Below are 23,944 nucleotides of genomic sequence, written 5' to 3' on the forward strand. Positions count from 1 at the left end.
GTCCAAACACCCGCAATCTCACACACGTCGCTGAGCTATTCAATTATGGGTGTGCCCGGGGCCTCGGAGGAGTTGGGATAGGAGTTGGAGTCGAAGTTGGAGTTGGAGAACCGGAGACCGACACACAGGATCGGGATGGGTGGAGGGTTCAGGGGCAGATGGAAGAGACCCAGAGTTGTCATTTGGCCTTTATGGCAGAGTATTACGATTATTACTGTTGGGGTTTGTATGCATTATATGGAAATACATTCGAAATTATCAATGCAGGTAATTGCAGCTTATCAGTTATGCTTATGGCTTAGGCGACAACGGCAAATGCCGCCTATGAGATATGTATAAATTGTATATACGCACGGCCCACGCCCTTTTTATCAATACGAGCGGCAATAACAACAAATTTTATTATAATATAAGTGAGTATCGTCTGGCAGCCAGGCATTCTCGGTAATTGCATTTCATTGATTTTTATACCCTGCACACCCGCCTTGCATCTCGGGCGACTCCATTGCAGTTTAGTTTCGAGTAAATAATCACTAAGTCGTTGGCTGTCCATTTGGCAAAGTGAAAGAGTGTCAAATATGTCATAATACTTATCTAAATTGCACACAGAAAGCCCGGAACGGAGCGCTTCGGAAACTGCATCCAACTGGAAAAGGAGGCTGGTCTGAACCGCCTTGGCCAAGTTCGACAGCCTTTTAAATATTTATCGTTTAGGATATTTGCCGCCCACTTGAAGCTAAGCCCACCCATTAAGCGCCCTCTTACCAAAATGGCAATTGGATCCAAGTGCTCCATTCGCATGGATATAACCGCTGTGTTTGTGCCAGGCCAGAAATTGATTTGTAATGCAACCGATATTATTGCGTTTTATTGCGATTGCATTGGCACAAAATTCTCAGGCATTGGCAATTGCTACGGATTTGCATTTACTTGCCTGCATTAATATCGTCGGCCATAATCACATACAGCAATTACGTAGTGTTTGGGGGGAAAGCTGTTCAATAAAATAACACTCTGTCGTAGATGGAATTCGATAATGCCCTAATGTGTCTATATACTTAGCATAAGTGCATGTGCATTTTGTAGATCAATATGCACGAGAAAAGCAATTATAAATTGGTTTAAAGTCACTCAATAAGTAGTTAATTATATCAAGTTTAGTGCAGTTATTAAAATTTTACGCAGTTAACATTTGCCGAAGGGATTGTTCAAATGCAATTTGAAATGAGAAGGATAAAGGAAAGTTAATAAGTAACAACAGTATAAATTTCTTAGGGCACAGCTTACATAAGCTTATTCCTGATATGTATTATTCAATGATATTTTATAATTTATGGTAGCAAAAGTTTTTTTTTTTAAGAGCACTGAAATATCTAGCATGCGAAAGCCAACTGATGTATTCATACGCAAAACTCATCAAATCCATTCAGACAGCAGTCAGACATTTGTTTGTTTGATTTGCAAAGCCGTCTAATTGCTTTTTGTCATTTGCTAATATTGAATACTAAATTACTTAAATTATGCATTAAAGTGCGCTGGCTGCGATGTAGCACCCTCGATCGATCTCCCCATTCCGAGTGACACCTTTTTTCAAAATTGAAAACAGTAGCCGAGCACTGGGAAAATTCCCATTCCACATACGCCCCGGGGAGCTATTGATTTTGCATATTAGCAGGAGGTTACAAGTTTTCTCGACTCGGCTTTCTCGGGCGAGCCAAATTGAGTCATATTTGCCCTGCGGACAAACGAAAGCCATACAACTGCGATGGATGCATCAAAAATGATTCGATGTGGGGACAAGGCCTCGTATCCGTATCTGTATTTGTATCTCCGTATTTGTATCGTCTTCCCGGTCGAGTGACTATCTGCAGTGCAATCAAAGTATTGTGTGTTTGTTTATTGAATTTAGGTCTCTGTTTGTTTATCTAATTTTGGTGTGTAAAATGGAGCTGTCCGTAGTGCGGACCTCGATCGACCAGAGAGCAAATGCCGAATGCCTGACTGTCTGCATAATTGTGTGCTTAACGCGTGCGTTTCTCTCCGTGCGACAAAGCAAACAGCTGCACTGAGGAAAAACAACAGCGAGTCGATGGAAAAACAATCGGGGGATTGGGGCACCAGATTGCAGCAAAGTCGATGCGACTGCCACGTAGTTTTCCTCCACCAACCCAACCTCCTCCACCCATATCGGCAATGGGCACGAATCATATTATCAGTCAGCCGGCAACCAACGATGTCCAAGAACAACAATATCAGGCATTCGATAGACCCAATGCCCGATGTTTGAATAGACGACTAGTGAAATACCCTCGCAGGTATAGATAAAACCCATTTCCAAGTCATAAAAACCATAAGCCCTAATGGCAGACTATTTACTTAAGACTGTTATCGTACTGCGATGTGCGAAAAATAAATATCTGATCTCTTTTAAATGGGGGTATGTACTTCTGATATGTTCATGTTAAAACCACATATCGTCTATTATAAAAGGATTTGTAAATACTTTTTGGCTGTTTTTTGCTCATTATATATTTAATAACACTTTGCTTAACAATTCCTTTCAGTTATGAACTGAAGACCCCTATCATGTGGTAGACTCCTTGTTCATCATAGGGCATAATTAAGACCCAATGCAGTTGCAGTGAAACAGATTTCAGCTCTGCTCCAATGTGCCTCCCCCTCACTTTTGGGTTCTTAACACTCGGAAAAGGAAATTAAATAGTCAGAGTGTCGTCTCTCATATCGCTCATGCAGTAACGAGTTATGTACGCGATCTTATCCGGAGGAAACCCAGTTATAGTATATGGTCAGGGCAGTCAGTCAGCCTTAATGGTGCCACCACCCATACCTATATACTGAGATATATAGCTTCGATTCGAGTTGCAGACAGACGTGCGCCCGTAATCAATGCGTCGACACATTGGGAAAAAAATCGAAATCAAAATCGAACACCGTATATGGAATATGGCGACTGTCGAGCCAGAAAACCAAACAGTTTGTTTAAGTTCACTGCTGTTTATTTATACATAATATGTTGTTGTTATTGCCGGAGCATAAATGCACACAATACATATCAGCGGAAATGCGCTTAAACCAAAATTGTAATACTCTTGAATGGAACGCGGTGAATATGAGCCGCTTTGCTCGTGGTGGCAGGAAGTTTGGAAAAATTTAAATCACATCTTGATTGGGTTTATGGCATATGAAAATTAAATTTATCGAAGGGTTCGCAGGCAATAAATCGGGCCGGAAATAGGCCCGTACTAATTTAAAGGTTTTCGTGGTAGGAAATATTAACTCCAGTTAGTTTAACAAAAGTACATAACTAATTTCTTGGTGAACTGATTAGCTTAAGCATGTTAAGATTGTTGATTAGGTTTTATTATGGTATTTATTAACTGATCAAAACAGATATATTCCCGAGCTATAAAAACTGATTATCCGACAGTATGTCAGATAAAGCGTTAAGCTTCCATTAAATGCGATTGTGCAACTTGACCTATTCTCCAATGAAAATATCCATTCATTCTTAATTTTTTAATATTTTTTACAGTCACTGCACCTCCGCAACCCATGCCGCTATTGTAATTATTGTCACACTTCGGAAATGCAGTTCAGGAGAGCCAAGCAAATAATAATGAAAAAACTTTCGAACGCCGTTCATGCGGGGGGCGTTGGTGAAAAGGAGGCGTGGCGGGTCAATATGTCACAACTGGTGCAGATTCCGACTATTTGTTTATGGCACGTGAATAAGAGTCGGCGGCATGGGAGCAAAAATATCGCAAACAACGTCTGTTGCCCTGCAATTTTCATTTCATTGAAACATAAATATTTAAAAATGATATTTACGCGGGGCCAACGATTTGTGCCAGTTACTCATTCGGTGCCTTTTTGTTGTCTTCCCTACCCGCTTCCCCTTTTTTTCCGTGCCGATAACAGATGGGCTTGGTATTGGCCCGGAACTCCGAAAAACTTAACTAGGGTGAGAAAAAAGCCGTGCAAACAAATAGTCGGAAAGGTGGAAGGCCGGGCAACAGCTTGTCAATTATATAGACTGACAGTTGGTCTGACTCTGGGCGGTGTATCTTCTGCTATTTGGATTTATTGTCATCATATAATGTTGGAAAGTTAAAGGGAAAAGCCGCCTTGTTGTCCCAAGTTGACACTTGTTGCGTGCTGCATGCCGTTCCATTCCTTTGGAAAAACTATTGGACGCCTAGGGTTTTAATGACATTTCCTTGAATGAAGCCACGCCACCGCAAATTGCGGAAACTTTTGCGGCAACTCGAGATTTTATTGTCCCAAACAGACATCAAAGGGCCAGCAGAATGGCAAAGACAACAGAGATCAAAGTCGCAGTTTGGAATGGGTATGAGTCACACACCTCAAAGACGACAAACAAGCCACAAAGTGACAAAAATGAAGCGAAGACAAAATGCCAGCGCAACTCTTAAGTGGAAAATGCGCTCGCCGGGGCTAATGGCACAACAAATACCACTAAGTAAATATGTAGAATTGTGCATAATAATGCTAATTAGCTGGGAAGACCGGGAAAGCGAAGACTTGTGTGGGGCCAAGTTCCACCCAAAAAAAAAGGGGGCGGCACCTGGCACTGGCACCGAAAACGGAAATAAACAATAAAAGCAAATTTGTGTGACAGAAATTATTTAATAGCTCAATTTTATGACCCCGGCGAGACTCTGGCAACAGGAAGGAGCGCCACCTGTCGTGAGTTCCGCGACTCAGCTAGGCTGATTTGAGGTATACGAACGTGCTGCGGTTGCAGTGCCAAGCAGATGGAATGCAGTACCGTAGTCTGGGCCAGGGCCCATTGATTTGGAATCCGCTTTAAGGGAAAATGAAAAATTAAAAATGTATAAGCCGAGCTGCATGCTCGTCTACCAACATGTAAAGCTGCAGTTTCCGCTGGGAATGGAGCTATGAAGCCATTGCTTACTTCCGCTTGTCAATTCGGGTTTTGTGGTTGGAAAGCGGACCTGACATTCATTTTCATAAGCGTTCCATGGCGGAGGTCTCGAGAATTTCACTTTAAAATTAATTTCGTTAAGATTTCTGTTTACAATTAAATGCAGCATCTGGCATGCGGGCGGGGAGCTTAAGACTTTGAATACCGGAAGTTTTCCATTAGCTGGCTAACCATTCGTTATGGTCGGGAATTGGGAAACGCTTTTTTAAAATGGTAGTCTATACAGATACCTAATCTTAAAGATTCCATTTCATGGCACCCTTATGGTGTTTGCATTGCAGCTAAGTTATCTATGAAACAGCAGCAAATTAAGCGTGTCTTATCGGCAAATTGCAGTTGTCAGTTGCGGCCAACAAACAGCAATCAAGCAGCACATTGTTTGCATTCTTGCATTTATTTTTCCGCCGACATCTTCTAATTGCTTTCCCCACTGCAACTCGGAAAATCTTATCGTTGCAGAGCACTGATTACAAGGGATTGAAGTGACGGCGAATATGAGGAAACTCTTCAAGTGCCTTCATTGGCAATTTGACTTAGTTGTTGAGTTGCTATTGATTTAACTAATTTGTATATCGAAAGGAAAAGTGAAAAGAAACTGCTTTCTTGTTCCACGCCTACGCCATGAATAGTAATTTGTGTGTTAAACTAGAATCCCAGTTCTAAAACCTCACAAAATCCACGGCTGCCGAATTACACACATTTGAATGCCAGCTCAGCACTATTTTTTAAAGAATATCAATTCGAGCACGAGACAAACAATGCATTTATTTGTGTTGGGCGACTTTTTCAATTGCATTTCGATTCTCCAGACTTCATTATGGCAATATCTCCGGGCTGAGATCGCTCTAATTGCTCCACTGACCACGAAGGCGTTTCACTTGAGGCCTTTTATTCGGTTCATAATTATTATGACAATGTTTCGGGGCCGCTGCCCAGTATGCAAACAAAACACCCGGCTGAGGTCCCAATAGCCAGCTGGCCAAGAAAAGCCAAGCAGCTATGCATTAGTAATCAAGTCGAAACTGTATCTGCGACTGTCTGCACTGAAAGAAATTTAAGCGAAGGCCAGACTAAGCGATGTATACACTGTACTGAATAATTTATGAAAAAAAAACATTAAATGCAAAGGAGTTATATTCTAAGAAATTTACCAATAAATCATGGAATATTATTGATTTTTTGGTTGTTGTTTTTTTCCAGTGTACCAGTGAGTTCCGACTGTATGTGTGGCTTTAGTGGGCGTTGTTCAAAGACGGACCCACCTCAATTGCCGCCGCATGCAATCTGCATCTAAATTGATCGTAATAATTATTGTTTCTGGCCGTTGCCTCGTAGCTGCTGCGTTAAAAGTAGCTCAAGTGGATTGGGATTTCTGTAGACCAACAATGGACTGGGCTGTTTGCTTTTGAAGTCCGCAGAGCTGAGCATTTTGAAAAGTGAAATTTTTCATTAACGCACAGCCACAAAAACCAAACACTGCAGACCCGGTGGCACGTACATGTACATGTAGACATGAGTGTATCTTCTAGATAAATTCAATAATGAAAAGCAAAAGCTGGAAAAAATAACATTCCGACTTGGTTTTCATTTCAATTGAATCTGTGATTGTTGCCTTTTAACGTTCGCCTTTCATCTGTGTGTTTATCTCGTTCTGGTAATTGCTCTCCGCACCGATTATTGGCCAAGTTACATTACATTTGGTCTTTCAGATTGTTTGGACATCTTTGTGGGAGCTTCTGTGTGGCTCCATCGCATAAAAATCAAAATGTGATGCTGCTGCCTGCTAGTCTGGGGCAATTTCTTGGAAGATTCTCAAGTGATTTTCCATTTAAATGGGACTCTCTGCCTAGTGACCCAAATATGCTTTCCCTTGCGCCAGTGATTTATGCGAATTATTCGGCAGAATACCATAAATTTATCCAATTTAATTGAAGGGAAATCTATAAAATATCAGACAGAAGTTCAAGTGGATGCTGCAACCTTGGGAAGTGGGTTATCCAAGCGTTTGCCCATAATTAGTGAGGCATTTCCTCCATTTGCGATTCCGTAAATCAATTGCGGACTTGAGATATATAGGAAACATTCTTTTACGTTCTAGTGCCCGATAAGTACAACATGTGGTCAGGAAATGCCCAATAACACGCGTACGTGGCAACATCGTCCCAGATACATTTCAATCATCGCCAGCTCTTCTGCTTCGCTGTCATCTCTGGCCATATCCCATATCCATATCGCAATCTCGATCTAAATCGGCCCCTGTCGAGTGTCTAATCAGGCATTAATCGCCGGCATGCACGTACGGAGAGGCGGGCGGGCTATCAAATGTAACCACATCATCGACGTCCAACAGTCACTTCTAATAATGTGCAACGCGGCGCATAATTGCACGTACTGCATTTTCCTTTGAAGTGCGGCAGCAGCAGTTGTTGCACTTGCAACATCGTCAGGCAGAAGATACACTTTTGCAAGAGCTTAAGATACATTTCAGCCTCGCATTGTGCATAAATTGCCCTGACAAATGCGAGCTATCTGGACAAACTAGTCGCCCCGATGAAGTGGAACTCGGCTCAGGTTAATTTCACTGTCCAGCGGCGAGGGCCCTCCTTTTTTCCAGGTGCTGCTCCCAATGCGATCGCCGTTCGATACGTGTGGAAATTGCTTTATAATAACCACGACAATCCCCAAGTGAAGTGCCCCTTGTTACCGCCAACGAAAAGGAAATTCGCCTGTCGCTTGCGAGCTGTATGTCAGTAGTTTCGCGCCGAGTGAAAAGCCAGCAGGAGCAACAACTTGGGAATCAACGACATCAGAGGAATCACTGCAATTTGCAATTGTACAGGTGGAAATTTATTTTCGATGGCAAGTGCGATAATGCCGGGCCATTTATTTTCACTACACTTCGATTTCGACTTGGGACTGCGGGTAACCATCTTGGCCGGCATATCCTGGCACAGTCCTCGAGTTTACTGCACCTGAATGCTGCATGCAGCTCTCAGCGTTTTGGCATCGTGACATTGGTGACATTGCGGGCGGACTTGGCTGAAAGTCCCCTCAGTTTAAAAGTTTAAAGTTCACCGATGCAGTCGGTCAGGGACATCGACATGGCCACGAACATGCCGGATTGGGGCAACTGGGCAGCTGGTCAGGATGGATGTGGATGGTGGATAGCTCTCTTAAGCCCCCAGCTCAGCACCCAGCTTTAGTTCCAGCTCCGTGCTCTGTCTACGCGCTGTCAATGTGCTTGGGTTTGATTAATTACAAAAGCGCCGCGCAGCAACAACATGCAACGAGAGCAGCAACAGCAACATCAGCTCAAGCTCGACCAACAACAGTTGACACTCGCAGCGAGGGTCGCTTGTAAGGTTGTGCTACTCCATAATTAGCTTTTATATAATATGTACACACATTATTTACTGTTTAAATAAACTAAAAATTAATAATACAAATCAGTTGCATGGCACCAGCTTTAGTTACCCACAACGTTCACCTATAGCCACCCAATATCGATCTTAATACTCGCCAACCGACCCGGGAACATTGCATGTCAGCGTCCCCTATTCCATATAGTGCTCCGGAGCTCCAGCTGCTCTCCTCCTGCTGGCCCGAATGCCTTGCTACCAATGTAGTTTACGCCATTTTACACCGCTTGACAAATAAACTAAGCCAGCTTCAGCTGGTGCTGCTGCTGCTGCCGCTGCGACGTTGACTCCAAGGTAAGCTGCATTGACATAATTAAATTAATTTACGTGGCAACAACTTGCGATGTCTAATTGGCAGCGGCAACATATGGCAGTTACATGCATCTACTCTCTTACCATGCCGCATTGATGGGAACGGCAATCTGCAATCTGCAATCGGCAATCGGTCTTCCATCCATATATCATGGAGGCACAATTAAAATGTCACTCTGCGTCGCTGCAGATTAGTTATGCAATTGTGTAGCATTCCTTTTTTTTTTTAATTCGAGCGTAGCAGTACCTTTTATTGGGACATTTGCAGTTGGCCAGTGGACATAAATCATACGCACTGTTGTCAGTCTTGTAACTTTGATTTTAAGTTCCCAGATGCCGGCCTGTGTGACTTCATTAATTCCAGTGCACAAGCATCTGGGAGTTTGCTTGATTTTCGCTAAAAGCCACAGCTATATAGTATCTCCAACTTCTGCCTTCATTCGCGTTTAACGTTTGCGGCTAGAAAACTTTTCCCTTTTTTCAACACACTCCCTTTCGACGACTTTGACATGCGGCCACAACCGCGCCGTTGCCGCTGTCATCCGAATTCCGGTTGCGGATGAGTCACGTGGGGCAGCAAATTAAATTTGCTAGACGAACAGGTGAAATGCTTTTAAGCTCCGACCCACTTCAATTAAATTCTTCCCACTTGAACAACTTAAAGTGGTAAAATTGCATTTTATGCTAGGTGTGGACAAATGATATTATACAATAATCTCTTAATTAGTAAATTGAATAATTACTGTTATTTCGTTAGAAACGGTTTAAACCATTGAATGTTCAAAGTGTTATTTAGCGAATTTAAAAGAGTTTAAGATTTCACGACAAGTGAATTAAATACCCAATGGATCCAGCATTTCCCAAAAATTCCATTGTAGGGCATAAATTTGTCGTCACAACAACTGCATGAGGCCAAAATCAGACGGCTGTCAGTCAATGCTGGCATTAACATTCCCGAGATTTGCAATTGCTCACTCAGAGCGTATTGGCCGCCAAATGGCTATTTTGGCCAGAGGAGAAGGCAACTGCAGCTGCGGCTGAGGTGATATGTGTTACCCGACGATGATTACTCAGAGCATTGGAGAAACTTCGCTCCGCCACAGGGAGTGATTAATGCTCGGGGGAGACGAATTAAATCGGATAAAATCGTAGCTAGGAGGCGGCCTTCAATCACCTGATGACCCAGTTGAACAAACGCCTGACACTTGACCAAGTCGAATCGTTAGACGTGGCTCAGGAATTAGCATAAATCAAGTCGAGCGACGAGACCTTGACACTTCAAAGGCGCTGCTCTAGAGAACTAATTGAAAATGCCAGCAGCCAAAAAAGATTTAGCAACTGATTTAATTCGATTTTTTTCTATTTGCAAATCAAGCGCTCAGCACGCACAGTCAATCTAAGCCGACAGTCAGGCGAAAACTGCATCTGCGAGATACATAAATACATATTTCAAGTGGCTCGGCGACAGCTGGTTATTATAGATTCCGCGCCCGATAATCGCATATCGACTGGCCCCGAAAAGAAACTGCAAGCTAATAAATCTCTTGACGGCTGGCAAGATGGCATGAAGTCGATTCGTTCGGCTGATGGTTAATGCCGCCCGATCGTTATTGCCGACATGTGGGTGGCTTTTGACGGGAATTTTGACACTTGCGGCCGCCCTGTCAGCGCAACTCAAAAAGCGAGTGTTTATGACATAACAGTGAATCGCTGTCGGCCAGCTGCACTTTAATTGCGCCTGCTGCGGCCTTTTTTACTAGAACTTTCTTGCCAGCTATCAAAATGGCCCACTCATGATCGCCAATCGTTTGGCCAAATGACCGCCGCACGTTTAGCACATCAGCATCAAGGAGCTGCAGCTGGAGCAGCAGGAGATGGGAGCTGGCTCTGCAGGACCCACCGCTCCTAGATGGCCAGCACACGCATCCATCCAGGTAGCGCCTCCCCATGGTCCGCACCCGCACTTGCACCCCCTTCTTCATTTGGGCCAAAAGCAATTAACAATCGCTGAAAGGCTGGCCGGAATCGTAATGGCAGCCATACTAGAAATGACCATAGTTATTGCCATAACTGTAGCTGACGCAGAAGGCTATAAGGAAAATAAAACCACTCCGATTGCAAATGAATGTAATTGAATATGGGTCTAGTGAATAGAAAGTAGCTAATACTCTACGATGGAGTTAAATTGGCAGATAATGAGTCAATTGCAATCCTACACAATCCCACACTTTCTTAAGTCGCTATAAATTAATTTAAAAGTGTTTTATTTTAGAGACTTGATTTTACTCTCTAGAAATTTCAGTTAAATTTTAACAATCATTTCCCGTTTTTCATCAACCCAAGGTGCCACTTCAATTTGGAACTTGGCCAGCTTCAATACCATCGCAACCTCACAGTTGCCCGGTAATCTAGCAGCGGCCAAAAGACTGATGGACAGTTGGTCTTGAATGCCGTGCACAGTTTGAAATCCATTTATCAATTTATTGTGGGAAAATGAGCACATGCAATCGATGTGGAGTGCTCCAGTGGCTCGCACGGTATGTAAATGGTAGCTGGTAAAATAAAATCTCCGATTGCACGCCGCTGGATATTATCCCAGTCGATTTTTAACCATTTCCTAGGAGTCGCACTTAATTTGGCTTATTAATTTACCAGCTGGAAGGCTAACAAACTCCTTCGCCTCAGGTAAGGAACTTTTCGCGTCAACTTTAGGTAAACGAATTTAGCCGGCTGCCTTGACATGAAAAGCTGGCCAAATGGGCGGGGCTATTGAAGATGCTCCTTTTCACTTTCGGCCGAATCATAACTTGGCGGAATGCAAACTTCTGGCTGACAGTTACTCCACATGAGGCCACCCACATGAATGCGAATGCGTGACCCTTTTAATCTTCCTACCCGCCTGGGATCTTGGTTCAAGGCCTGCATCCCTGCACTGAAAGAAATTTACGAAATCTTGCTTTAAAAAGTTGTATTTATTAAGAAAACACAAATATGATTTAAAAGCAAGTAGATTTAGTTTTCAGATCACTCTTCTCAATATCCGTATAAATCCAATCCATTGCTCATTTCGTTTATATATTTAAAACTTGTATAAAAGATTCTTATTTCACTTTGATCTTGATCTGATTTCCCCGTGTAGGCAGACAGATACAATTCGAATAACTCACAAGTTTAGCTCGCAGATCGCGAATGTCTACAACTTCTTTATTGAAAGCATCGCCAGTTGTATTTCGACGCTTTTGTTCGGTTATCGTTATTTAGCTTTTGGCTCTGCTCCTCCTTTTTTCCCCTTTTTTTTTGGTCGTGGAGCGCTCTTAAGTAATTTATTGTGTATCGGAAATTTTGAATTTGCATGCAAAAGCCATAATTCTTAATTTACTCGTTCCTCAGCTTTTATTATGAATGCCTGACTTTGGCTCTGACTTCGACTTTGACTGCGGTTCCTTCTGCGGCTGCTGCGTGTGACCACAAGGCGGACCCCCAATTAACTGTCTCCGGAGTTGGAGTTTCAGTTGCAGCGGGAGGAGTTAGGTGCACTGAAAAAAAATAAAATGCTCACAATTTACCATGAAATACATACATACAATTGTGAGCCTTAAATATTATGTATAGTCAGTCAAAGGTAAGCTGTGTTAATGGTAAGTGAACCATGAATGAACCATTATCTTGGCCAAAATGCAGTGGCCTCTTACAAATGATGTAATTTTTTTTGAAGTGTTGGGTGTGAATTCGCAGCTTTTAGCTACGCATTGGGTTTACCACCGCCTTTGTTGCTGCTGGCTGGTTCTGAACACTTTCGGTTTTCTTAGTCGGCAATAAAATCAAATTCACACTAATTGCTATGATCAGACACAGTTATAAATTTTTGAGTGGTTATTTGAGACGTGGCCAGCTCTTCCGCTCGGTTTCACAAGCGCAGCTGCTGCATTCGCGGGCATTTAAATGATGATCGCCGGCTGCAGCTGATAAAAAGAAAAGGTTCGAGCTTGGCTGCCAGCAAAGGCGAGTGCAGAGCGCGCTATAAAACGTCTCTGAGTGCTTTTTGGCAGCCCATTTAACCCGGCGCAATTACTGGCAATTTAAACAAATTTAAGACATTCTACTGGGGATTCCAGGGCCAGCTAACTTTAGTATACACTTTTGTGAGCGATGAGAAAACACAGAACAAGCAAGCACAGTTCTCAATTTGCATCGGAATGACTATTAATTGCACAGTGAACTTTGGCATGGAGCAGCGGCAACAAATCACCTGATCACCCACAATAAATCAGTTTAATTAAACTAGCTATTTAACATTTAAACGAAACACTATTAACACACGACAACGGCCAGTGTATAAACATGGCAATTTGCAAGCCAGCACAATAAAACCGGCCACAAACGTCAAATAATATATCGAACACTTATTGATGGCCATGCCAGATAGCCAGCCGATAGCCAGGCCAACGTGCGGCGAATTTTGTTTGACATTAGAAACTGTCACTTTTATGAAAGCCAAAGTGAATTTATGCCCCGGCCAAAAGTCCGCCTAATCGGTGGGATTTGAATAAAAATCTATTTGAAACGCGGCTATTTGTAGCTCGATGCCAATAACATGATAAATGCTTGTACGTAATTTGTTACCTCATCGCCGTCGCTCCAGAAGGGGCAGACCAAAAATTGTATGCTAATTTAAACAAAACTAGATGTCGATATTGTTTAATTGACCACCACCAAAAGCAAAAGCGCGGCGGCATTGGCGGAGAAGAAGACGAAGATTTTAATTAGCATATTATGAGAATCAACACAAATGCTTAGGTCGCTGGAAACAGGAGATCTGGCTGGGCAGATAAGGCTGCAAATTTATGATGGGACAGCAAAAGCGATACAAAATGGCAATACCAACACACAATTAAATAGGAAAAATAGTGATGGTCGTGGATTTATATACAACGAATTTCGGCTACTCTACGCAGCATAAGAAAATGTATCTTTTAAACCTTTAAGTTAGTGCGGCTATAAAGATATTTATATCTTTAATATGTATATCACATATGTTAAGTTCTGAATAAGACATCCCTTCCATCCTATCCGATCCCAGTTGTCCCATGCAAATCCCTTTGAATACTATCTCAGCCTAGATCTCTACTCAAGAGGATGATGATAAATTTTTAGAGAGGGCGTTGAGTTTAGCTTTTGGTTCCGACTGTGGAGTATCCATAAATTACCTGAAGCAAGTCAATGAAATGGCATATAAATGCGTGGCCCGGTGTCGAGATCTGATATCTTCCCCTTGTTTTTGTCATTGCGAGCGAGAGACAACAAATTGTTTTATCAAAATTATGAGGAAATGCTAATAAGGCAAATAAATTTGGCATAAAAATTAATAAACAACAGTTTGGAGTTGGGGCAAAATGAATTTCAAATGGCTCCGCCGGTCGCACACTGATTAAATTTCACACTCGAATGGGCGAGAGTAAATACAACTTGTCCAAACAACTTCATGTTAATTGGCGCCTTTGATTGGCACCGCCCTTTGCAATTTATCTGTTCTGCGGCGAAAAGTGCAAATAAAATATAAGAAAAATAAATAAAAATTTACAATAGAAAAGGAGCCTGTTAGATTTCGCATTTCGTATTCAGACCTAATTAAGACATCAAAATGGGGCTTTCTACGAAAAGACAAACAATACCGCGGGCATCGACATGTTGAGAAATCCGTCAAAACATCACGTTTTTTGTGTCCACGATTGCGCGCATAGACAATGCCCCCTGAGTTAACAGTAGTTTTCGGTTAATTAATTTCGAAATAAAAGCTGAAAGGGAAAAATCAAATTTTAAACACTACAAATCATGGTTTAATGTGCCCACAAAAGACCGACAGAGACAACCGAAGTGGCAGCCACAGAAAAGCGCTTGTAATTAAGTTGTCAGGTTCCCAACATGAGTTTGAATAACTAAACTTGGTCTTAACTCCCCAGGAAAACAGTTAATATTAATGAGAATCGTTGCCTGTCGATCACATTAGGCCGCGATTTTCTCATGGCATGGCGTCTCTATTTCTAACCAGTTCTTGGTTTCCATTACGGGGCGTAACCCCAATCATTGCTACTTCCTACTCCTTTAGAAACTGTTTGATTGGTATTCATTTCATATCGAGACTTTTAGCCAATTTGCCTTAATCTCGTTGCGGCTCTCAGGCGAGACTCATCGATTGGCACTCCAATCTGCCAATTAAGCAGCATCAACAGCAGCTCGACAAACAAAGCTCCATGGGGCACTTAAAAGTCAACTAGCCGATCAGCTGGCATCATAATTAGCCAAATCTCGCGCTCCTAATGGATAGCGCCAAGTCGACAACAGGCCTCGCATTCGCGCACACACGGCTTTTATGACCCACCGCCGGATTGGATTGGGGAGTCTGAGTTCTCTGCCCATGCTCTTGCCATTTGTTTTTATTGCTTATCAGCAATTGAAGCCTCCTCCGGCTCCGCCGGCGTCTCGCGTCCTCCATCAAAGCGTAACATTGTCGTCCAAGTCGCTGCTGTCATCAGGAACATGGTTGTTCCACGCCGCTTGTATTCGCAACCCAGCTGTGGAGCGCGCGATGCGTCAGTTCGTTAGCTGGAAGCCTAAAAAAACAACAAGTCAAAGTTAGGGACACAATTCCACACTCAAAAATATTTTAAGAAGTCAATCATTACATTACCAGACATACGTTGCTTTAAAGGGCACCACAATCTTTTGACCACATTTCCTCGATTTTACTAAAATTTGTTTGTATGTATGTATTTTCCTATAATATAAATCAAATATTTGGTTTCTTTCAGTGCACCCGTACAGCGCCACAGCCACCACGCTACGTCATGTTTGTATGATTATGCCCGGAAGCACTAATTACCTTATTTACACTTTTATAACTCGGCAGCGGTGCGCATGCGCGAACTGCGGATCGCGGATCGGAGATGATGGAAGATCGCTGGCAGAGATCACTCCAAACAGTTGTTTATGGCTTGAGGAAGCTGGTAGCCTCTCACTCCTCCTAGCAGGCATCTAGCGGATGTGGCCCGTTGTCTTCGGCACAAAAAAAAAGAGTGAAAACTGGCTGGGTAATAACTTGGCAATTAAAGTACTGCGGAGAGCGAGTCCGAAAAAAGCGAAAATCCCAGGCGAGTCCTGCAGTTTTCGGCGCAAACAATCAATTGGCCAGCCAGCCACAAAAAGTCAGCCAAGTGGGACGGTGGCAGCCTCCGGGCACGAGCCACTCACTACCCGATACTGCGATACCTCGACGATCCACTGATAAAGCCGTCTTTTTTGGGTGCAGCAACTTGGCTGCAAGTCTCTGCTACCGATTCCCCGTGATTAAGCCATGAATCAGCTGGCTTAGCGGCGAGTAACGGTTCGCTTTTGGCCAGCTAGCTAACTATGACTCTTTTATGCTATTATTTCTCGATTTTTTCGGTGGGCGTGAGCCTTGCAGCTAAAGGTGGCCATTGGGCCGAGTGATTGTCATGCTATGGCAAAATCAATTTTCCATCAGGTTTTCCGCCCAGTGAGTGTGTGTTTCAATAAAATTTTCATTTGCCTCTGTCAGTTGCAATGCCCGGGTATAAAGTGTTCATAAATTTGCAGCGAAAGCTGACAATGAAAATTAACATGTCCAATAAGTATAGTGGGCTGGAGTTTGCAAGTCAGTAAAAGCAAAAAAATAACCAATAAATCCAAAAATATTGGCAAAACATTCGACAAAAAAAAAATATGTTTTTTACTTTTTATAAAAATTTGTCAGAAACGATTGAAAAATGATTGCAGAGCTAACAAAAACTCCTTTAAAAATTTTAAAGCTAACAGTATTGTAAATGGTTTTATAATTGTTTTGAAAAAATCTGCCCCCTAAAACAGGAACCCCTTATCAATCAGTTTTTTAGTGACCACTGTGGCATCCCAGCTGGCCCGAAAGTCAGGTGCGCATTGGTAGTTGCATTCCTGAGCGTTCCCAACTTCTTTTTCTGCGGTCTTGGCTTTTTGGAGATTTTCAATTATTAGCAACGCCTAACGAATGCCAATTTTCGAACTCGCTTTCCGTTTCGGTTTTTCTGTTTGCATAAAATCATTTTGACCACAGGGCACGGAAGTGGAAGTCCATGCGGTTGGTTACCTTTCGTGTGCAATTTGGGCCACAACCGAGCGATCGAAAATCCGTTCTAAATTTTTAAGAATACCCACTTTTATTGTTTGCTCTTTCGACAGGGTCAACAAGTTAATCACATTGTGTGGCATGGGCATAATAGAATTCTTATATTTTTTCCAGCCGGCTGCTGTTCGCTTTTGGCCTGGCTTGTTGCTTTTTGCTGGGCACCGCGCACGCGTTTGGTTTGGGCCTTAATAAGACAACGGAGTTCGACTGCTGCTGCTGCCACTGGCACGGAAATTGAAGTTTAGAACGATCTGGGGACCATGTTGGCCAGCTGCCTGGCCTTTTTCGGCCAGAAGTAAGTACGCTTTAGCCTTTGGCGTTCAAATTGGCAAATTAAGTCATACGCCCGTCCGCTGCACAGTATCGCAATTTATCTTGTTTTTTTATTCTTATTTTAAGGGGGGACTGCAGTATTATTTTGCAATAATTATTGATTTATTGTCTTGTTCGCTGTCCCATTCGAAACGGGGCGGAAAATCAAAGCGCCGCCAAAAACCATTATCACATGCATGCGAAAACTTGGAACAGTTCTCATTCCCAGGTTCCCAGGCTTGGGCTGAGGTCTAGGTTGGCTGGAAATCATTAGTAAACGTGGCTAATGATCGGCTGGCCTGCAAACTTGGACCTGGTAATTGGAAAGGCACGCACATTAGGGCGTAGTCAATTTTTACGGCTAGAAAGTGAGGCAATTAACTGACGGGGCAGATACGGAAAATCGTTGTTGGAACTCCAAATACCTCGCTCGACCTTTCCTTTCCTTTCCATTTGACTGCCAGGCGTGTTCTCCATATTAGTATTTCACGCCTTCTAATCGAGGCCTAAACTAGTGCAGAATCTGGAGTTCACCTGGAAAAGGTGAATGAATCTCGGCTGAATGGAACTAATGCCGTCCACATGGATATCATAAGTTACGGATATTTACAGACCGCGGAAAGGGTCATTTAAAAATAAAAATAAAAAAGAGCATTAAAATATTCATCCTCGCAAAAATTAATGGTCTAAAAAAGGCTTTTGTAAACTGGTTCCAAGAAACTAAATAAAATGTAGATAAACTTATTGGCGTAATACCAAACCATATCTTTTACGGTATATAAATAGTCCGATTATTATGTTCATTTAATTATGCACACACTGCTCTGTTATTATCCGTCGTAAATTCTTGGCAATTTAAATTTTGCATTTCCTATGCCAAATGCCCTTCTCGTTGAGCCAGTTAAACAAGTTTCTCCCACAGACAGGTACATTTTTCTTTCTGCCCACAAAAATAAAAAAAAAATTAATGAAATTGAAAAATATTTGTAACGCCTTATTATATAAATGTGCTACACATTTGTTAGGCCAGCGTTGTTCGGTGGAAACAATTTCCATTTCCCGATGCCATTCGATTCGATTCGATCCGACGACTCTCCTTGTTGCGCTTTCTTGCAGCTCACGTTTGTGGCATGAATAAACCCACTTATCTAATTGCGATTCCGGGAACTGGTTTTCCTTGATACATTTTTCTCAACTCATTAGAACTCAATCATAACTCGGGACTCGTACTCGGACTCGTTTGCTTTTAGCCTGGCTTTGGCTTTGGCATCGGCCCCTCCATGCAATAGGCAAATGTAATCGTTGCTACATATTTTTTTTTAGCCGACCAGCGCAATTGTTGCCGTGAGCAATTTTTTATAGCCAGCCAACAAGGCAGCAACAACAACAGCAAGTCAGGCAACCAGAAATGCCAAAAGCAAAAAAAAAAAAATAAGAAAAACACGCCGGACGTGTTCCATAAACAACACTTTGATTACGACGACGCGGGCGCACAAACGCAAATCGATGTTTTCATATGGAAATTGAATCAAAGTCAAGTCCCGAGCACAGAGTATCCAGAATATGGAGCACGGCAGCAACTAGCAACATGTGTACTCGGTTTGGGCCAGCAATAGAAGAGCTGCACAGGAAATAATTTGTAACATATTCGTGTTAACAAAATGGTTAAAAGTTTCATCGGATGAACAGAAACTAAGAAGAACGTCAAAAAAGTTGGTTTTCAAAAGAGTTTTACATTTTTGAAATAATATATTTCACAGTTTTAGGTGCAATAATGGTTAAATTGAGCTCTATGCATATTAAGATCGCTTGGTCTTAAAAATCCTTTCTTAAACTTAAAAATGATTGGTAAATGTCAAAACTGCAAATAAGGTCTGGAAATACTGAGCATTCGGAGGAAAATCATTTTATTTTTCATGTGTAAGCATGGATCCGTTGGAGCTCCGAGCTTGGAGCCAGCCCAATTGGCCTTGATGTGAGTCGAGAGTGGGACCATGGCGTCAGCGCTTTTGTGGCTCTTTTGCCAGTAGCCGACCATTTGGGAATGGGGGAATGGAGGGAGTGGGGCAGATCAAGCCCCTGGGTTGGTCTTTTGAGGTTTTAGCTATGATTATTAATCAATTCTTTCATATCACTTCGACTCGAGTTCGACTGAATTGAATTCTTTTTACGAATCGTTTAAAGGCATGTGAGTACAAAGGTAGCTAAAGACTGCTGCTGCTGCTGTCTGGCAGCCTTTCTTACTCTAATTAATTCAACAAAAGTATCTGGGCCGCCTTTTGTCCGGAGTTTTCCGCTTACTGGCCAGTGGTGCTGGTGCTGCGAAAGGTAGCATTCATTATTCGAATGTTTATGTTTATTAAATTCCATTTAATTACTCCAGTCTGCGTACGCACGCATTGTAACGCGATTTCAATTGCAAAAAGAAAAAAAATACGAAGCCATAATAATAATTGTTTATTAATGGAAAATGGCTATTGCGATTGGCATCTGGAAAGGGCAATCGATTCGAGTGGATGTGACCTTATTTTGTGGTTGGATGCCTATGGTGCCAAGTGAAGGGCTTTGCAATTGATTAATAAAGATCTCTGAACTAGAATTGAAATAAATTAGCTCTGACTTAATTGCTTACACGAAGCAAAGCGATCGCTGTCTCATTTCCATCCAAATAGATTTCTTCCTTTAAGCCGTGTAATTTCCCATACAGGAAACGCTATCATGTCAACATATCCAGGTGCCCGAACTGTCTGCCACAGGTGTCGAAATTGACAGATGAGCAAAACGCAGGGCAGTAACCGGAACTGGCGGACCGGGAGGAGATTGCAACGGGCGTGGCTGGTTCTATAAAAGAATCGCCATCATCCCAGCCGATACAATCCAATGGCGAAACCCAATCCCGCAGCGGAGTCAGCGCGACTTTAATTTAAATTTTAATCGCATGCCTAATAGACAAACCTGGGGTAAATGTCAGAATAAAGAGACTAAGAGCCGACTTAAATCATGCCAACATTTACAAAGTACTTTGCAGGAGCCCCGTCCTCATGCCAGCCTCGTATGAGCGTCTGCGAGTCGCGGACACGTCGTCAGATGCAGTCCGGGGTATGGGTATACTATGGAGCATGGTATGGTATGGTATGGAATGGTTTGTTGAAGATGGGCTAAGACAAACTTCCGATCACGTTGTAAGTCAGCAGCGAAATTGTACACAGAAGGAAAAAGTGCATTCCCCTGCGCTGATCAAGTTAACCCAAGATCATATCGGGTTCATATTCGAAATACAAGAAGTCTTAAATATGAATTTTATACATTTTTATTTCTATATATTAACAATGCAAGAACCAGACTAACTATGTGTTTTTTCTCTGTGTAGCAGTCTGGGCCTATGCCCTTGCAAAAGGGTCCGAATGAGAGAGAGAGAAAGAGTTAATGGAGGCAAATGCATCAAAATGGTTAATTGGATCTGGAACAGCAAATGACGAACACTTTTAGTGTTTATGGCAGTAGCCCGCGCCCAGGCAGAGGGCCAAGTGGAGATCCAAAGCCAGGTCCACGGTCCACAAACAGCAACGGAGATGGCGGCAGATAGGCAAGTGTGTTCGTGGATTCGATGATGGTGATGATGGGAGCTGCGGGAAATCTGAGCGGTACGCAGGGCATATATATATACATAGCTATATACATACGTATATATACATATATTCTAGGAGATGCGATGCGGCAAACAGCTCAAGTGGCAAGCGTGTTGTACACGACACGCATTAGCGTGAATGGAGCAGTTCTTGTACTTGCCTTTGCCATTTTTTAATCGAATCGAATGCGTTGAGAGCCGGGCCTCAAACTGGCCAGACAAATGTGAGGGAAAATTAATGGCGAGCTCTGCAGTAATTTCCATTAAAGTGGGCACAGCTCCGAAAATGCACTTGTTGCTGCTGGCAGGCACCCAGTAAGGCAGAGGAATACTTCCGTGTTCCTTACCAGACAGCCGGTGGATCTCGGCGAAATGGTAATGGGCCAATATGATGGCCTCCATGAGCTGCTTAATGGGCCGCTCTATGGAGGTTTTTACTGTAGCATTATGGGCCCGCCTCGGCGGCAGCCACAGCCTTTTGCGGATTTGGATGCGGTCGATCCAAACGTAAACGACAGGTTGTTCTCCTTGTAATGAAATCAAAGAATGCCATAAGAAATAGCTACTTAAAAACGCATGTATCAAAAAAAATAGTAATGATTTTCTGCTTCTATTCAAATCACCCTTAGCAACAGTGTTTGTTTTAGTGGGATATTGATTTAATACTTTCCACCCACTATGAGTCTCAGTTGGTAAGAAAACCTCAAGCCCTTAACATGGATATGGATAGTAAATGGCAAATTCTCAAAAAGAACCTAGTAATTAAATAGGGTATTTCTTTTAGTGAATAACGACTTGGAAAAGCGCATTTCGGATGCCTTTTGTGTGTTCGATCATCATGGCGACAAGTTCATCGACGTTAGAGAAGTGGGCACTGTGCTCAGACTTCTAGGCTGTGTTCCCACCGAGGAGGAGGTCAACGAAGTAATCTCGGCCACAGAATCGGAGGAGACCAGTGGCGAAGTGCATTTGACCAAATTTTTGCCACATGTCTCGCAATTGCTCATGGAAAGAAAGTGGGTAGCCATGCTTAGTGTTCCGTAATTAGTTCCTTGAAAATCATACATTCAACAGAATGGAGCCTGCTCCGCCAGAGAAAATTCTCCAGGCCTTTAAGATCTTGGATCCCGAGAACAAGGGCTATCTCACCAAGGAGAGCTTTGGCAAACTGATGATGGAGGAGGGCGAGCCATTCACCCAGGAGGAAATGGATGAGATGTGGCCAGTGGCCATCGACCCAATAAGCGGACACATACCCTATGAATTCTACCTGAATCAGCTCATGGTAATTAAATTATTACTCTTAATCAGCTCTCATTTAATGTGGTATGTATTTTAATTTGCAGGTCTATCTGTAAGGGAAATAGAGTGGTTTAATAAAGATTCCAATTCAAGTCTAGCTATTCCACATCCAGTTCCATTCTTTATTAACCTAAGGCACCTCTAGAAGTGCAAGTTGAGTTCAATAAAGTCCCAAAATTACACTAGTCAACGGAGAGTTTTTAGCACTCAGCGCATTTGCTATTCTGACTATTTCACTAAGCAAATCTCTTGCCACTTTCCACTCCCTTTCTTGGCTTACTTACATTAGCTGCACACACACAGAGGAGCGGAGCTAACTAACCAAACTGGCCAAATGCGTTGCAAAGTAGCCGGCAAAGTCCCCGGCACAGGACACTGGCTTTTGGCTTTGGTTTCGGATATGGATGGGGATGTGGATGTGGATGTGGATGTGGCAAAGGAGGAGCCGCTGCATCTGGAGTTCTACTTGGGGCGGAACGCTGCAAAGTGGGTTGCGCATCATTAGCACAACTAATGGATGTTCACTTTTCTTACCTGGAGTCCAAGTCGTGTGCTGGTGCTCTCACCTCCTCGCCCCTGAACTGCAGTCCAAATTGCAGTTGGTTATGTGCGAGAGCGGCTGGAAATTTAAATAAATTAAAATAGCTAGCTCTCAAAGTGCATTTGCTAGGGAGTCGTGTTCGGAGTCGTGTTCTCGCTTCCGTATTTATTAAATTCTAAATACGCGCTGATGGATGCACTTAACTGCATCTTATGGATTAAAATATTTCATGTAATCCCCGCTCCGTCCCGGCCATTTGCACGTTCTGGCGCATTGGCCAATTTGAGTTATTGCATTGCGCGCATTTAAATGGATGCTGGGTTGGTCCAAACAAGTTCTACGTGCGGCTTCCACTGTGACTGCGGTTGCGGCCTAATGGACTTTTAATCTTTACAACTTGTAAAAATTTCGTTTTTGAATTGCGCCGACCGAACTGGCGAACCTGATTGTCAGAGTCATAAAGAGGATGCCAACTGCATAAAGCAGATATTAGATTTGCTTTTCCTTTGCCATTTGATGACCCTGCACTTAGAGGAAAAGAACGGAGATTTATGCTGAAGGAGCTATGAAAATAATCGTTGTTTTCAAGTTTTATTGTAAAACTACTTCTAATACATTTCTTGGTTCTCAGAGTTGTTAAGATACTTGATCTGGAATCGTGCTTTAAAAGAAAGGCTCCTAATACCAAAATGCAAAAAATTGCTTTTATAAAAATTAGCTGTTCGAATTCAGAAGAATATTTCTTGAAGTGCAATCATATTGAAGAATTAGATTAAAAAAAAAACAGGGCCAAGTAGCCCGGAATATCTGACAGTAGTCAGTCAGTCTGGAAGCGGGCATCGTAAAAAGATTTAAAACTGCCGAGCAAACTGTCAAAGTTTGGTGGAGCCTCTCTGGCGAGCTGCTAATTCGCTTGAATCAATTCGCAGTGCCTTTCTGGGGCCAAAAAGCTGGCACTGGAGGCTCCTTCGACTGATGATGATTTACGCTCGGCGGAGCGTAATTAAGATTTATGCTCCACACTCGTTTGCAAAATACATGCGTATGGCACATTGTTGCGTATTTCAGTTTATAAGTACCAATGGCTTAATTGTTAGTTATGCCCTTTTGTTTGTGCGACACTAAAACTAATTAAGTAGAAAGAGTTCCTATAAGATTTATACGCATCAATGATTGCCTGTTATTGCAAGTGAGCATGTGTGTGTGTTGCAAATTAAAGCAATTAGTTGCATTCTGTGACAATGGCCAGAAATGACGAGCCCCC

The 23,944-nt window shown here is 42.6% G+C and overlaps 1 protein-coding gene across 1 annotated transcript; it reads left to right on the top strand.

Annotated features, from left to right (window-relative positions):
* Positions 1-21,476: 21,476 nt before the first annotated feature.
* Positions 21,477-22,324, top strand: LOC6610025 (dynein regulatory complex protein 8). The gene is made up of 4 exons (XM_032716443.1): positions 21,477-21,566; positions 21,622-21,853; positions 21,912-22,122; positions 22,184-22,324. The coding sequence occupies exons 1-4, from the start codon at positions 21,554-21,556 to the stop codon at positions 22,193-22,195; spliced, it is 468 nt and encodes a 155-aa protein (XP_032572334.1). The 5' UTR covers positions 21,477-21,553; the 3' UTR covers positions 22,196-22,324.
* Positions 22,325-23,944: the final 1,620 nt, after the last annotated feature.

This window comes from Drosophila sechellia, chromosome 2R (assembly GCF_004382195.2).
Source record: "Drosophila sechellia strain sech25 chromosome 2R, ASM438219v1, whole genome shotgun sequence".
In the NCBI taxonomy this organism is placed as follows: domain Eukaryota; kingdom Metazoa; phylum Arthropoda; class Insecta; order Diptera; family Drosophilidae; genus Drosophila; species Drosophila sechellia.

What these genes read in the sequence shown, in the direction of transcription:
- LOC6610025 (XM_032716443.1), top strand. An exon ending in CAATTGCTCATGGAAAGAAA is followed by an intron (nt 21,854 to 21,911) that starts GTGGGTAGCCAT and finishes TACATTCAACAG; the next exon opens with AATGGAGCCTGCTCCGCCAG.